Source organism: Garra rufa, chromosome 10, assembly GCF_049309525.1.
Source record: "Garra rufa chromosome 10, GarRuf1.0, whole genome shotgun sequence".
In the NCBI taxonomy this organism is placed as follows: Eukaryota; Metazoa; Chordata; class Actinopteri; order Cypriniformes; family Cyprinidae; genus Garra; species Garra rufa.
Window position 1 is genome coordinate 44240394 of NC_133370.1, and position 18036 is coordinate 44258429.

Genomic DNA, 18036 nt, shown 5'->3' on the forward strand with positions numbered 1-18036 from the left:
CGAGAGCCAACATGGCCACCGCGCGGCCCCTGACCCCTCAACACGCAGCACATCTGCTCTTACCCATGGGCTACGGCTCACAACGTCAACACGTTCAAGACTCATTTTCAGTCATTAGCACAAGTCAAGCCGGGTCAGGAAAGAAAAGCACTGTGCATGCTGGGAAAAAAAACGGTTAGGATGTAATATGAAGGCACAGAACATGTTAGTGACGATTTGTGATGTGCTGCGGTTGTTTCTGACATGAAAAGTGCAGCACAGAATGTGTTTGCCCTGCGGCGACTCTCAGATTCTCTGCATGAAAAGTCAAGGGTCTGGTATGCTTTACATTTCATACATTCTAGCCTTCCTTCCCTTGAAAATGAAGGCGAACACAACTTTAGCATTTTGCTGTGTAATTATTTGGAAACCAAACACCTGCTGTTAAGGATATCTAGGAAAGTTTGTCAGAATTTGTCAGCTTTCTAAAAATCTTACACCATGTCTACACTGGACATGATCAGAATTACATCGGACCATATGAACTTTTTTATATATATTTTATTTAAATACATTAAAATATGTCAAAATTTATTTTAATATTTACTATTAAATATTAAATGCAAAAAAGAATAATTATATTTTATTTATATACAACAAAAAATTCTTAAATTCTAAAAATTCTCAATCTTAATTTTCTATTTAATAAATAAATAATATAAATAAATATTTGTATAAATTATCAATAATCATTATACTATTTTATTTATAATTGACATTGAAATTAAGTTTTAAACAGTTTAAAATAATTTAAATTATAAAACAATCATTAAAACAACATAAATTTATTTATATGTATTTGAAAAATCTTATATTTATTCAATAGATTTATATAATTATTTGCAAGAATAATACAATTTTAAAAGAATAATGTATTTTTATTCACATGCTTTTCAAAATATATATTTATATAATGACTTGCATAAATAATATTGAGATTGTATGCAATTATTTATTAATAATTAACAATTAAATTAATAGTTTTAAATTATTTAAAATAATAAAACAATTATTGAAATATATAAAATAATAATATAATTTTATTTATGTGCATATAAAATATCTTTATATTTATTTCAATATGTATTCAATATATTTATATAATTATTTGCATAATTTATTTAATCTTAAAATATCTAATGTAATATCTAATAATATTTAAATGAATAATATTATTAATATTATCACACTATTATTCAAATGTATAAAATACATTAATTGTATATATATATATATATATATATATATATATATATATATATATATATATATATATTTATTTATTTAAATGTAAATAGCATATACTGTATAGCATTTAATTATTTAACTACATTTTTTTGTTTTAAATGTATATAATTAAAAATATTTCAGTTGTAACAAATGTTAAAGAAAAAAGTATTTATATACATTCAAAACATATTAATTTTATTATTTAGTATGTTATTTATATAATTACTTATAAATAATATTGATAATTCATAATCATTTATTTATAATTTTTATAATTAAATTAATATTTTTATTTTATTTATCAAAAAAATATCATTTAAATTTATAAAAGAACAAAAGACAAAAACAACAACTCAAAATATATTTTATATATTTAGGTATATTATTTATATAATTATTTGTATAAATAATTATTATAATGTATAATTATTTATTTAAAATGTATATAACTAAATTTATATTTAATTTAATTAATATTATAACAAAAATATCATTAAAATTTATAAAATAATAAATCAATTAAATCCAATAAATAAAACAAAACAAAACAAATTAGGGGGGAAAAACCACAAGTTTAACAAGGTGCCTCAAATTGTCTATTTCCAGTGTGACTATAATGATAACAGTTTAGTTTAGTCATGTCACGATGCACCCTGCTGTCCGGTGTAGACACAGTGTTATCTGAACACCCACTGCAGGGCTGCTGTGTAATATTTGACTGTATTTACCACACGGATTATCCAGGCGGCCGTGCTGTAGGGCTGCCTGCTCTTTGGCCCGTCCCAGCCCTCTGTCGGGTCAAGGGACCATGAGGGGGAGCTCGGTCTGCGAGAGGTGCTCCATGCTCCCTGAAGATGGGGTGGGTTAGAGAGAGAGAGGAGGAGATGTGGGCGAGAACATGCAAAAACTTAAACAGTACAGCCAGCAAAGAAACATACAGATACATGCATGTACAACACAGACATGGTTAACAGAGAATATGACACATTAGAGCTGTGAATGAACTAAAAAAAAATGACATCTCAGACAAAGCGTTTTCTGAAAAAACACATCTGATTATACTGCTCTTCAACATGCAAACAAAAATGTTCCTTTTAATGTAATCTGTATATATAACTGTTTCTAGGGCAGAAAGAGATGCTTTCTGTCAGTCTAAATAAAGTGAAAGACTGCATGCGCAAACGATGGAAAGAAACGGCAAAACAGCCTCATCCGCTCTAAAAAGATGAGACGTTGTTTTAAAAATGTCATCAGTGCCTTAAGAGATGATATTTAAAGGTCAAGTATGTAGTTTATGCAACAAATGGAATTTTTTAAACAAATAATGACTGTGTCCAAACAGGTTTAAAGGCCTCAAAATGTTGGGGTCAGTAAGATTTTTTTTAATGCTTTTGAAAAAAGACAGGTATTTATAACTTTTCTATTTTAATATATTTTAAAATGTAACTTATACTTTAGAAATCATTGCAATATGCAAATTTACTGCTCAAAAAACATGTCTTATTATTACTAACATTTGTGCTGCTTAATACATTCATAAATTTGTTTTTTTATAAATTAATATCAGGATTCAAAGATGAACAGGAAGTTCAAAACAACAGCATTTATTTGAAAAATAAATGATTGGTAAATTTATAAATGTCTTTTCTGTAACTTTTCCCCAGTATAAATAATGTATAACAAATAATGTACATGGAAAACATGAATAATGGTATTACTGATTTCTTAAAAAAAAAATCTTACTGACCTTAAACATTTAAAAGACAGTGTTACTCTGGTTTGTTCATCTCATTTGTTTTATTGCTTGTAAGTATTTTATTTTATTTATTACTGGTTTACTTGTATTAATTAAAAAGTCACTTTAACAAGAAATAAAGTCGCAATTGTGACTATGATCGCAATTACAGGAATTTTTTATTTTTGTAAAATTCTATATTATTTTGGGATATAAAGTTGTCATAATGAGAAAGTATCTTTTACAAGAAAAAAGTTAAATGGTCACAATTACAGGAAAAATTGTAATTTGAGAGATACAATGTCATATTGAGATAATGTTCTCAATTATAGGAATTAACATTGCAATTATGAGGAAAGAAATTCACATTTACAAGAACAACTGTGAGATAAAATTTAGCAAATATAACTTTTTCCTGTAATTGCAATCATTTGTCATTTTGGGATATAAATTCGGAATTTCGAGAAATAACATTGCTATTATGAGAAAAAGTTATATTTTTGAAACTCTCTGTCAGTTTGCGATATAAAGTTGTAACTACAAGAAATAAAGTAATAATTGTAAGATATATAATCTGAATTACAGGAAAAAATATATTTGTGAAATTCTGTCATTTTGGAATGTAAAGTTGCAATTACGTGAAATATCATTGCAGTTGTGTGATATAAAGTTGCAACTACAAGAAATAAAGTCATAATTGTGAGATACATGATTGCAATTACAGGGAAAGAATTATATTTGTGAAATATTGCAGTTGTGTGATATAAAGTTGCAACTACAAGAAATAGTGTCAAAATTGTGAGATACATGATTGCAATTACAGGAAAAATATATTTGTGAAATTCGTTTCATTTTCCGATATAAAGTTGCAATTACAAAAAATAGTCATAATTGTAAGAAATGTAATTGCAATTACAGGAAAAATAATATTTGTAAAATTCTATGTCATTTTGGGATATAAAGTTACAATTACAAGAAGTAACGTTGCAGTTGTGTGATATAAAGTTGCAACTACAAGAAATAAAGTCAAAACTGTGACATATATGATGGCAATTACAAGGAAAAAATATATTTGTGAAATTCTGTCATTTTGGGATATAAAGTTTCAATTATAAGAAATAATGTTGCAGATATGTGATATAAAGTTGCAACTACAAGAAATAAAGTCATATTTGTGAGATACATAAAGGCAATTACAAGGAAAAATATATTTGTGAAATTCTATGTCATTTTTGGATATAAAGGGAAAGGGGGTGAAGTGAGGCCAAGTATGGTGACCCATACAAGGAATTTGTGCTCTGCATTTAACCCATCCAAGTGCACACACACAGTAGTGAACACACACACCGTGAACACACACCCGGAGCAGTGGGCAGCCATTGCTGCGGCGCCCGGGGAGCAGTTGGGGGATCGGTGCCTTGCTCAAGGGACTCACCTCAGCCGTGGTATTGAGGGTGGAGAGAGTGCTGTACATTCACTCCCCCCACCTACAATCCCTGCCGGACCTGAGACTCGAACCTGCAACCTTTGGGTTACAAGTCCGACTCTCTAACCATTAGGCCACGGCTGCCCCCTGTGTGGCAATTATGAAACTTATTGTTGCAGTTGTGTCATTTAAAATTGCAACTACAAGAAATACAGTCATAATTGTGAGATATATGATCGCAATTACAGGAAAAAATATATTTGTGAAACTGTCATTTTAGGATATAAAGTTGTAATTATGAGAAATAACATTGCAGTTGTGTGATATAAAGTTGTAACTACAAGAAATAAAGTCATAACTGAGATATATGATCACAATTACAGGAAAAAATATATTTTTATTATTTTTAGATAGGGCTGGGCGATATGGCAAAAAAATTATCACGATAATTTTTTTTATATCAGTCGATATTGATAATTATCACGATAAATGTCAAATCTACAATATTATCTATAAATACAATCTTATTAGTATTAATAGAATATATAAAACGTTTTTATAAAAAAAATAAGAACTGTAATATGATACAGCACTTGTAACATGGCTCTGACTGTAAATGCAGAGTTTAAGTGATTTTTAAGTGTGTTTATCATTCAACAAAAATGTAAGAATAGACTAATCTTCTCAGCATGCCTATCCCTTTGTGTGGCTGATTTAACACATTTTGTAAAATGTTTTAGCTGTCTGACAATATAAATAAAAAAAATAATGGCTCAGGGCTCTACGTTTACTTTTCTTGCTAGGAGCACTTGTGTAAAAGTTTAGGAGCACATTCTAAACAATAATCAAAACTCTGATAAAAAATTAGCCTTCCTATTACGAGGTGATATTTGACTCCTCAAAGTGATTTACAGGGGAATTTTGCTTTTTACCATTGTTTTTACCTTTTCATGCTAAATGAGGCTCAGGGGTGACATGAGTGCAATCAGAATCATGGATTAATGTTTATTAAAATATAAAATGTTTATTAAAATATAAAATTTTGTATACAGAAATATTAAAGATTTAAATAGCTGAACAGATCTGCCAGCAGGTGTCGCCAAGACACTGATTTATTTACTGAATCATATCATTCTTTTGATTCGTTTGAACGGATGGTTCATTCGGGAATAAAGCAAGTGACTGTCTTCATGAATGGGAAATTGAATCATTTCACTAGATTCGTTTGAAAAAGCACATTTCAACTACAAGAAATACAGTCATAATTGTGAGATATATGATCGCAAATGCAGGATAAAATATATATTTGTGAAATTATGTCATTTTGGGATAGAAAGTAGCAATTACGAGAACTAACTTTGCAGTTGTGAGATATAAAGTTGCAACTACAAGAAATAAAGTCAAATTTGTGAGATATATGATCGCAATTGCAGGAAAAAATATATTTGTGAAACTGTCCTTTTGGGATATAAAGTTGCAATTATGATAAATAACGTTAGTTGTGAGATTAATTTAAAAAAAAAATTGTGAAATTCAATGTCATTTTGGGATATAGACTTGCTATTACGAGAAATAATGTTGCAGTTGTGTGTTATAAAGTCGCACCTACAAGAAATAAAGTCACAATCATGAGATATATGATCACAATTAAAGGACACAACATTTTATTTATTACTGATTTTACCTTTATTAAATTATATAATTTTTAAAATATATTTTTTAATTACTGAAAGAAGTTTTACTTTAGCGATTTCATTTTTTCTTTATGAACAATGATGTTTCTTGATTAATGAGTCTGCGATTCGTTTAACTTTTCTCTACTTCACTGCAGTAGAAAGGCTGGTCACTTAAGTTTAGGGACCAATTCTCACTATTAACTAACTATTAACTATGACTGTTGCCTGAATAAAATCGTATTAATAGTTAGTATGGTAGGCATGGGCTAGGGTTAAAAGATCTAAAATATGGTCATGCAGAATAAGGCATTAACATGTGCTTTATAAGTACTAATAATCAGTTAATATGCAAGTAATATGCATGCTAATTAAGCAACTAGTTAATAGTGAGAATTGGTCTCTAAACTAGAGAGGCCTGGCATCAGAATGCTCGTGCGACTCCTGTTGCCATGACAACAGAGCCTCTCGCTGTCTTGTTTACAAATGCGTGTGATTATGTCAGCATGACATCACATGACTCCAGCACATGAAGAGTGCAAAAGAGCAGGCCTCTTACAGCCGCCTAATTCCTCTAATTAATCCGTTTGTGGCTATAAAGTTAATTAATACTTAGCGATCATCCGGAAATCATGATGATGGCTGTGAATTAAGACTTGCTCAATTAAAACGTAAAGCAGCTTGAAGTCAAATTAACACGTTGGTTTTAAACAAATCTGCAAATGCATGTATACGCTTGTTAGTAGGAAAGCGGTTGCAATATTTTTTTGTCTACTAAGATGCCATCTGATCCATTTTGGATGTCTTTCACTGCTTGTCATTTCTCACAATTTTTGTGCATGCGATTCGGCGGTGAACACAGAGCAAAATAAAAACATCTGACGGAAGAGATAAAAGCAGTATATTCATTTATAGATGTTAATTTCTTTCTTTTTTTACCTTACGATTACTTTTCTACTAAGGAAGACACTGCAGTCATTTAATACTTGATTACACCTAAACCTAAATTATTTTAAACTTTTAGATCATTAGTTCTAGATAATTAGACATGACGTTATTTTTTCCTGGATGCCGGTCTGAATAAAACTGTCTGGACAGCAAGGAAGAGGCCTCCAGTTTCGGACACAGCCTTTATCAATTAGAGAGTGTTTGGCTAACAGGAAAACACAATCAGAAACAGGATGTGATGCATGAATGATGATCTGATGGCTGAGTATGACATGTATGCGAGATGTCTAATGTTGAGATAATCCCCTTTGAATTGATATCTGAAGCCTGTGTCATCTCATAAAACGTCCAATTTATCAAATGTTTAGTCTATGATAAAGCTTCTAACCCACGGAAGGTTGTTCCAGCACAAAATCAACCTTTTACGTTCACAAATCACAAAAATTTCCAGTAGAGAGCATGTCTGAGACTGAAACACGCTGTGTTTAGACTGAAACATATGGAAACATTTTTCTGCCTAAGAGTAAAAATTAAAACAGCTAATTGGATTTGTCAGGTATAAAGTAGCAATTACAAGAAATAGTCATAATTACAAGAAATAAATGTGCAAATGTCAGGACTACAGGAATTAACATCGCAATTGTGGGAAATAATAATAAAGTTACATTTATAAGAAATAAAGCTGCAACTGCGGAATATATGGTCACAATTACAGGAAAAAAATCTGCAGTTGTGACATGATAAAGTTGCAACTATGCTTAATTAATATTGCAATTAACATTGTAATTATGATAATTTTTAAAGTAATTGTAAGATACATGGTTACAATTACAAGAAAAAATGCATTTATGAGATGCAATGTCATTTTGAGATATAGTTGCAATTACGAGAAATAACCATGCAATTATAAGAAAGTCACATTTACAAGAAATAAAGTCACAATTGTGAGATATATGGTCACAATTACAGGAATTTTTTTTTTGCATTTGTAAGATACCATAATGACAAATACAGTTATCAGAATTAACGTTGCAATTATGAGAGAAAAAAAACGCATTTAAAAATAAAAATAAATTCACTTTTGTGATTTTTATGATAATTACAGGAAAAAATTATATTTGGGAAATTCTGTCATTTTGGAAAATAATGTTGCAATTATGAGAAATAGTCACATTTACAAGAAATAAAGTCGCAATTGTGAGATATATGAATGAATGTCATTTTGGGATATAAATTTTCAATTACAAGAAATAATGCTGCAGTTGCGTGATATAAGTCCGCAACTACAAGAAATAAAGTCATAATCGTGAGATATATTATCATAATTACAAGAAAAAATATATGTTTGTGAAATTCAATGTCATTTTAAGCTGCAATTACAAGAAATAACATCGCAGTTGTGTGATATAAAGTTGCAACTACAAGAAATAAGAGTTATAATTTGTGAGATATATGATCACAGTTATAGGATTTAAAGTTGCAATTTTGGTAAATAAAGTTGCAACTGTTAACTTATGACATATTAACTACTTTTATGAGATATACAGCCAAAATCACAAGAAATGAAGCCAAAATTGTGACTAGTTTTATCTGCTGTTGAGATCACAAATAATAGAACTAAGATTAAAACACCAAAAATTGTCAAAAATGGCCAAAAATTTTGTTGTCTGTCTGAACCAAGCCTTATGCTTATTAATTAATCTACAAATATACATGAATTTGCAGATTACTTTTAAATAAACCACCACACAATTAAAAACTAAGTATATGACTGACCTGCTTGACTCTGGGTCTTCCAGGTGAAAACTTCCTCTTAGAGATGGCCGGCTTGCCCATGCCGATTTTTGGAGTGAATGGTATAAAGGTGGATGAAGGCACATGGCTGATGGCTTGTCCTGAGACAGCCTGGGTCTGGAACTGGAGTTGGGACGCGCCATGCACAACTAAGGGCAAACCCTCAGGCTGCCTGCATGGAGGCTGTTGTAACGACGTCCTCTCCTCCACCAGTGAACTCAGCTTGGCCAAACATCGCTCATCACCATCCATAGTGATGTCCATTTCCTGTATGTGGCTCTCAGGAGTAATGTCGCGCTGCTGCACCATAACATCCGTTATATCCTGGCTCTGAACTACTGGCGTAGTCTTAGCAGTACTAACCTCAGGCTCTACAGTAACTCCATGAGACATTGTGGAAGGTTCCTCCGTGAAGGACACCTCCATGGGTTCTTCCTCATGAGAGGTACAGGCTGGAGTTGGCTCTTTGGTGGGTGATAGGTTGGTTTTCTGCTCCTCCAGGCAGGGCTTGCTGTCATCCTCATTTTGGGAGATGTTTTCCATGAGTGTAGCTGAAGTCTCTGGAGGCTCCTCTGTTTCAAAAGATGACACAAGCTGCTGGACTGTGGACGTCTCTGGAGCTGAATCCAGTTTCTGCTCATGCGGCTCTGATTCTTCAGGACCTTTTGTCTCCTGAGGAGATGTAACTGTGCAAGAAGAAGAAGAACATTCACAATGGCTTTTCAAGGATTTACAAATAAACAACACACAGGGATTTTCCACTGTAGGTCAGAGGGTAAAATTAGACCATTATGTTATTATTACAAAAATATTGAACATATGTGACCCTGGACCACAAAACCAGTCATAGCATGGGTATATTCGTAGTAATAGCCAACAATACGATGTATGGGTCAAAATTATTGATTTTTCTTTTATGCTAAAAATCATTGGGATATTAAGTAAAGATTATGTTCCATGAAAATATTTTGTACATTTCCTACCATAAATATATCAAAATGTAATTTGTAATTAGTAATATGCATTGCTTAGAACTTCACTTGGACAACTTTAGAGGGGATTTTCTTAGTATTTAGAACAGCTAATGAAAATTCAGCTTTGCATCACAGGAATAAATTATATTTATAGTATTTTAAAATACAAACCATTATTTTATATTGTAGTAACATTTTGCAATATTACTGTTTTTTTCTGTATTTTTTAATTAAATAAATGCAGCCTTGATGAGCATAAGAGACTTATTTAAAAAAACATTACAAGTTTTACTGATCCCAAACTTTTGAGCGGTAGTGTATACACACACACACACACACACACACACACACACACACACACACACACACACATTGGGTTTACATGTTTTATGGGGACATTCCATAGGCGTAATGGTTTTTATACTGTACAAACCGTACTTTCTATCGCCCTACACCTACCCTACACCTAAACCTAGCCCTCACAGGAGATTGTGCACACTTTTACTTCCTCAAAAAAACTCATTGTGCATGATTTATAAGCCTGTTTCCTCATGGGGACCTGAGAAATGTCCCCACAAGGTCAAAATCTACTGGTATTCCTATCCTTGTGGGGACATTTGGTCCCCACAACGTGATGAATACCAGGTACACACACACACACACACACACACACACACACACACCACATCTGAATGTAAAAAAGCAAGTCCTGTCCATTTAAATTCTCTTGGTAAAAAAAACTTATGTCCTAATTATGTCAAATTACAGAAATAAAATGGCTTGTGAATGCCGTTTCATGCTGACTTCATTTTTTAGGATTTATGGTTATGGACTAGTTAATTGCTTGTGGAACATGAGTGTCTTCATCTGTAGTTGTCAAAAGTCCATCAATCTGTCAGAAAAAAAAACTAAAACTTTCAACAAATTTAGTCTAAACCACTTGTTTTGAACATTCCTTAAAATGGACAGATCCAAGAATGGTGGTTATGGTTAAAGATAAGAGCATCCTTGATAACATTAAATGCATACGTATAACTCAAAGCAAACAGAGCAGATGAAGTACCTGAAGTCCGCTCATTTTCCGCGCTGTGGTCTGAGGTTTCGCTGCACTCGGGCTTGGCTAAATCGCCACCAGCGTCTGCACCAGTTTCTAGAGGAGAGGGGGGAAAAGTCAATAGACAGTCCCGACTTGTGTTATGTAATACAAACTGCTCCAAGCACTAGTGGAAATAATTACAGGACTGGAAAAACAACTCAACAGGGTAGAAAAGTACAAGTGTGAACGCAGGCACATACGGCATGTGGTGTGTTTTTCAGAAAACACTGTGCTCAAGAGAATACAATGGCTTTGAGAAGAACTAAAAGTAATCTAGCCTTTAATTAGGACGATTTATCCAGTGTTGTCCTATTTGTAGCTCTGACTACGCTCTAACATGCTTTATTGTCCTCTTACTGTCTATAATGTCGCTCTCGTGTGTTCAATGTATGTCTAAAACAGCAAATTTCCACCTCAACCTCTTAAATCTATTGATTTCGAGGGCCTTATCAGATAAATCACCTCCAGGAAGAGATAACCAGCCATTAGAGAAATCACGTAATCACAGAAGACTAAATGACTATCGTCCAGCACGGCTGACATCAGCTGAGCACATCTGAGGTAATTAGAGGGCAGGTTTCTTTCTAATCAGAAGAACAGAGATACATCATGATTCTGATCTGGACCTGTGACTGCTGTAATAGAGAGAAGATACGGACGTACTATAATGACTCTGACTTCTGGTTATTCAGCACATCTTTTAATTACAGAAAGAAGTGACATTTGGTACTTATGGGCTGTTATGTCAGATGAAGTCACTTCTGTGTGATAAAAGACATTAAAAGGAAAAAAATGGTCAAACACCCTATTCATTATCAAACATATGGAGAAAGGTGGAAACATACTGATAGTCAATGTCAGTGTCAATGTTGTATCTTTTTTAACATAACACAAACGATGTCTGGTTATTTTAAAAAATCCACATCATTTTATACTTATTTTGGACTATGGGGTGCCATTATTTCGATGATGTCAAATGGTTTTTACCGCAGCACAATTCCGAGTGGACAACTCTTAAAATAAAATACTGACACGATGTCACATTGTGTGGCTTTTGGTTGTAATTTTTAGTCGAAGGGCAACAAGAGAAGCGATGTAAGTCTTCAATGCTTCCCTAATGATAAGAAGAGGAGAAAACAATGGGATGATGCCTGTAGACAAATAAAACTTCCTAAAGACCTGCGTCTTTGTTCTTTCCACTTTTGCCCTGACGCCTTTGAGGCTTTTAGCAGACCACAGCTTACAAACGGCAGAGACAAGAAACGCTAGATGCCATCCTGGCAGGATGTAAACATGCCAACACTTGTCATGACGCCGCAGAAGGAATTTCTCAGAGCCTATTTCACTCGATATCGGAGGTGCTTAGACTCTTAGTGGGGAAAATTGATAATATGACATTTGGTTTAAGCATACTCTTATATTCATTGCCACCGGTAAGCTCTTTCAGTAGCTGTGGTCTAGAGCAGTCATTCCCAAAGGCGGGGTCCCGACCCACAAGTGGGTCGCGGGAAATATTGTATGGGTCGCCAAGTCGAGCACTATTTTTCAGTGCGCTATATACTCTTGATTAAAATTTATATGTGTAGTTCACCTATTAGCCGCACGAGGGAGCTCGTTGTTTTGTTTTCTTCTTCTGCTTTCTTTTTTTTGTTGTTGTTGTTCTTTAGCTGCGCTCTGCATTGCCTGTTTCATACTCCGTCTGCAGTGCGTATGCGTTGCGTATTTTTTTCCGCACCCATGTTAACGGATTGGAGCGTTCACACTGCACGCGGTTGCAGTCCAGCAGTGCGTCCCAGAAGCAGTGCGTTTGCAGCAGAGCAGCGATCATTTCGGCAGAGTCTATTTTTTGCTGTGCTGCAAGCGCTGCATGTGCTGAATTAAAGTGACAGCGCATTGTTCGCTGTAAAAATGAACATGGATTGACACGAAAATGTCCCATAAATGCATATAAATGAAGTCCACTTTTTCACAGTCAACACGTGGCTTTTTGGCTAGGTTTAAAATAAGGAAAAGTGCAGTTTTAAAGAAAAAGGCAACATAATACGTGCACTTGTCCAGGCAGAAAAGTTCTTTAAAGCATTGTTTTTAATAAAGATTTAATGCGAAAGAAAAGCATGAGAGCCGACTGTTTCTGTCTGTGGTAAGTTTTAATTAAAATATTTTTTTGATAACCCAATTTCAATTAGAAAAGGAAGCTATAGCCTCCCTATGTTGTGTTTAAATGTGTTGCAACTTGCTTGAGCAACTTAATATACAAATCTAGAAGTCAAGTGCATTGAATAATATGTTGTTTTTTATTGAGTTTAAACGTGAAAATGTCTGTTACTGTATTAGTGTACTGTGATAAAAGAGGATCACAATGCTGAAAAAGCACTTGTGGATTTGAAATCAAAATAACGGATAAAATTTTCTGCAAATCTGCATTTTACTTAAATAAAAAAATGTGCTTTGTCAAATATCTGTATCTCTTTTAAATAGTTTTTTTTTTTTTTTTTCAAAATATATTTATTTGCATTTGTTTTAAACATATAATACATTTAAATAAAAGAAAAAAAAAAACACATACAAAAGAAGGAGAACCTTACAGAGCTTCAAAAACCACCCACCCCAAGAGAGAAAGTAAAATAAATAAACAATAATAAATAAATAAAATAAATTATTCAACAAATAAACAAACAATTCTCACTAGTTTCCATACACCAGCATTCACAGCCATCCATTTTACAGTTTAACTTTACCTTTTCTGAGTATTTAGTTATTTTTTAGGAGAGATCACATTATGTAATGGAGATAGCCAATACAAAGAGATGAATGTTGAATATTAGTCGTCCACCGCTGTCAAGTCCTCTTGGTTACAATAGCATAAAAATGGAGTCCAAATATTGTAAAAGTCTTTAAGCTTCCCTTTAACTGCATAAGTCAGTTTTTCCATGGCGAGGTTGTTAGTCATTTCTTTAATCCAAAGGATAGAGGAAGGACCTTGTAACTCCTTCCATTTTAAAGCAATAGCCCGTTTGGCCTGAAGCAAGCTAAAGTCAATTAGCTTGCGTTTATTGGTGTTCACCACAAAATTTACTGGATATATATGAAATAAACAGAGTTTGGGATCGCAAGGAACATTTTCTTCAGTCAGTTTACCAATCATAACCAGAATACTCTTCCAAAATGTTTGAATCTCAATACACTCCCACATACAATGGTAAAGGGTTCCAATATCTTGTTTACATTTTAAACAGCTGTCAGGAATATTTGGGTTAAACTTATGTAGTTTAACCGGGGTAATATATGTGCGCATGAGCCATTTATATTGCAGCAATCTGCATCTAGTATTTACACTATATGTTTGCGCAAACAAACAAGAGTCCATCCATTCATCTTTAGAAATATCTTCCTGAAGGTCATTTTTCCATGCAGTTAAATAGGACATTGAACTTTCTTTTGAACCCTCTAAAAGTGTATTATAAAAAAAAGACAGATTGCCTTTATCCCTTAAATGTTTTAAAGTATGTTCTTCTATAGTTGACAAAGAAGGCTCTAAATAGGTTTTAATTTCAGAGTGTATAAAACTTCTTATCTGTAGATATTTGAAGAAGTGCTTCTGATGAATATCGTATTTTTTCATCAATTGTTGGAACGACATCATTATACCATCCTTATATAAATCTTTTACTTGTTTTGCACCCTTGTACGTCCAATTTTTAAATCCCCCATCATTTCTCCCTGGCACAAACATTGTATTACCCCAAATTGGCGTCAGTCTTGAAAGTTTAATTGTTTCACCTAAAAAGTCATGAGCTTCATACCATACACAAATAGAGTTTCTAAGGAAAGGATTATTTGTAGATTTTTTTAGTACTTTAACTGGGGAAGAATAAAGATACATCTGTAATGGAGTTGTTATTCCATTTTTTTCTATATCTATCCATGCAGGAGGGTCTGTTTCTATGAAATAATACATAGTGGAACATAATTGAGCTGCCCAATAATAGAGTTTTATATTTGGTAGTTTAAGCCCTCCCCGCTCATACGGTAAATAGAGTAGGGACAGACGTAACCGTGGACGTTTGTTATTCCATATAAACCTTGTGAACATTTTCTTGAGTGTTACAAAGAATGTAGCTGGAAGTGGAAGAGGAATTGACTGAAAGAGATACAAGAACTTAGGTAGAATTGACATCTTTATAATATTTATACGTCCAATCATTGAGATTGGCATTGCATTCCATCTCTCGAGCGAGTCCATGACTTTTTTTAACAATGGGTCATAATTAATTGAAATAATCTCTTTTATATTTGTGACTATCTTAATTCCTAAGTATGTAAACTCTTCTTGTACACTGAAAAATTGCCTATTGTTTGTATAGTTTCTCCTTTCATCCTTGTTTAATAATAGCAAGGCACTTTTATTATTGTTAACTTTATACCCTGAAAACTCTCCGAATACTTTTAATAAAGTGTTAAGAGCTTGAATTGAAAGTTCTAGATTACTAAGAAAAACAACAATATCATCTGCAAACAGAGATAAACGGTGTTCTCTCTCACCTATTATTATGCCTTTAATTTCAGGACTACTCCGAATTGCTATTGCAAGGGGTTCTACTGCAAATAAAAACAACAAAGGGGACAGTGGGCACCCTTGACGGGTTCCTCTACTTAAATTAAAGGGCTTTGATATTTGGTTATTTGTTATTATTTCTGCTCGAGGACCATTGTAAAGTAATTTGATCCATCTAATATACCCATCACCCAACCCAAATCTCTCAAGCACCTCGAAAAGATACCTCCATTCAATCCTGTCGAAGGCTTTTTCCGCGTCCAACGACAGAATTGCATGGTCCTTGGCCTTTTGTTTTTTATATACTATATTTAAGACCCTTCGTATGTTATGAAAGGCTTGCCTTCCAAGCACAAACCCATTTTGATCGTTCATGATAAGGTTCGGTATGAACGTTTCAATTCTTTTAGATAGGGCCTTACAGAGAATCTTAGTATCACAGGACATTAACGATATGGGCCTATAGGATGATTTTTCATTGGGAAGTTTACCTGGTTTTAATATAAGAGTAATTAGAGCTGATCTCAGAGAGGGGGGTAATATTCCTTTTCCTAAAGATTCATTAAACATTTCAAGTAAGTGTGGTAAAATTTTCCCTGCAAATGTTTTGTAAATTTCCATAGGGAGGCCATCCGGTCCAGGAGCCTTGCCGTTACTCATGTCCTGTAGAGCCTCTGAGAGCTCTTCTATACTTAGATTCTTTTCTAAATTACTTCTTGTCTCTTCTGATAATTTTGGAAATTTAATTTTATCAAGAAAATTATTTTGCCCCTCTGAATTACTGGCAATTTCCGAGTTATACAAATTTTCATAGTACAGTTTAAAAATATTATTTATTTCCAATGGGTCTACCGTCTTTTCCCCATTCTCTAAAAAAACTGAATTGATGGCTCTATCTGTTTGTATTTTCTTGATTCTCCATGCTAGAAGTTTTCCTGATTTTTCCCCCTGATCATAATAAGACTGCTTTAGCCACATTAAGTTCTTAGATATTTTACTACTAGTTATTTCATTATATTTGGCTTTCAGTACAAGAAGTTCTTTCTGCTTTGAAGGGTCATTATTACTAAAGAGATGCTGTTCTAGTAGTTTAATTTCTTTTCCCAGGTCTTCTAATTCTGCCTGATAAATTTTGGATCTGTATCTTGTATAACTTAATATCTCCCCTCTAATATATGCCTTGAATGCCTCCCATTTAACTGAGGCGCTTGTCTGATTTGTATTAACTACAAAATATATATCAATTTTATTATCTAAGAATTTCACAAAATCATGATCAAGAAGCCAACTTGCTTGAAATCGAAATCTGGGAGGTGGGAGAACAAGATTGTCTAATTGGATTGTAAACAAAACAGGGGCATGGTCGGACAGTAAGATACTATCATACCAAGTTTTACCAACCTTCGCAACTAAACCATTGGAAATTAAAAAATAATCTATTCTTGAAAATGTTTTATATGTATTCGAAAAGCATGAATATTCTTTCTTGCTTGGATTGAGATACCTCCAAATCTCAACTAAATTTAAGTCAGTCATATACTTCAAGATCATTTTCTTAGACTGTTGATGGGTATCTACTCCTGAAGAGCGATCATTCTCGGGGTTTAGTACACAATTAAAATCTCCTCCAATTACATAATTTCCGGCATAGGCTGAGATTGTGAAAAAGAAATTCTGAAAAAAGGAAGGGTCATCTACATTAGGAGCGTATATGCTTATTAAATTAATATGTGATGTCAAAATTGTACCATTAAGAATTATGTATCTCCCTAACGGATCTATATATTGCTGTTTTAACTGAAATGGTATGGACTTATGTATAAGAATCATGACTCCTCTGGCTCGAGAGGTGAAAGATGCATTGAAAACTTGCCCTGGCCATCTCTTAGTGACTCTACTAACATCATCTTTTATTAAATGAGTTTCTTGTAAAAAGATTATGCTTGCTTTCATTTGTTTTAATCGACCTAGTACTTGTTTAAGTTTTACCAAATTATTTAGTCCTCTTACATTCCAGCTACAAATGTTTATCTCCGAATTATTAATCACTTACCTACTTATATAACCATGTAAATACAACTGTGCATGGGCGTCCATATAGAAAGTGAAACCAAAAGAGTGAGAACGATAAAAAATAAACAAAATAACACAAACGCTTACATAAACAACCCCTGCCATCCCACCCCACCTGCAATCCCCCAACTGGAAAGCATAACAATACCCCTTACAATGAACCTTGGTTATGAAACATGTTAGATCCATATAATATGGAGCAACATTTGGCAAGCCTACTCTCATTACTATCAGCCCTGGGCTCGCTAAAGAAGAACATAGCTGGGCTCTGAATTATATAAGTCCCACCCTATAGAACATCGGGCCAGTTTAGACTGACTCGTATACCTCTATACATGAACTTGTTTACTCATACTGATGAACATAGTAGAGAAAGAAAAAATTAATTTAAGCTGGCAATGTACTTTGCCGAGTTATATTAGTTCTGCTGGAATATAATCACTTTCAATTCCACGTAAATGTAAACATCTTAACCACTTGAAAGAAAATGAAA

General features: G+C 33.2%; 1 protein-coding gene across 1 annotated transcript in view; it reads right to left on the reverse strand.

Moving 5' to 3' along the window:
- Positions 1–18036, reverse strand: part of kmt2cb (lysine (K)-specific methyltransferase 2Cb) — a 142418-nt gene that overhangs the window by 56985 nt on the left and 67397 nt on the right. The window contains exons 13-15 of the mRNA XM_073849472.1: positions 10883–10969; positions 8828–9531; positions 1998–2117 (exon numbers count right to left, since the gene is read on the reverse strand). Coding sequence (XP_073705573.1) covers positions 1998–2117; positions 8828–9531; positions 10883–10969 — 911 coding nt within the window. The remainder of the gene's footprint in view (positions 1–1997; positions 2118–8827; positions 9532–10882; positions 10970–18036) is intronic.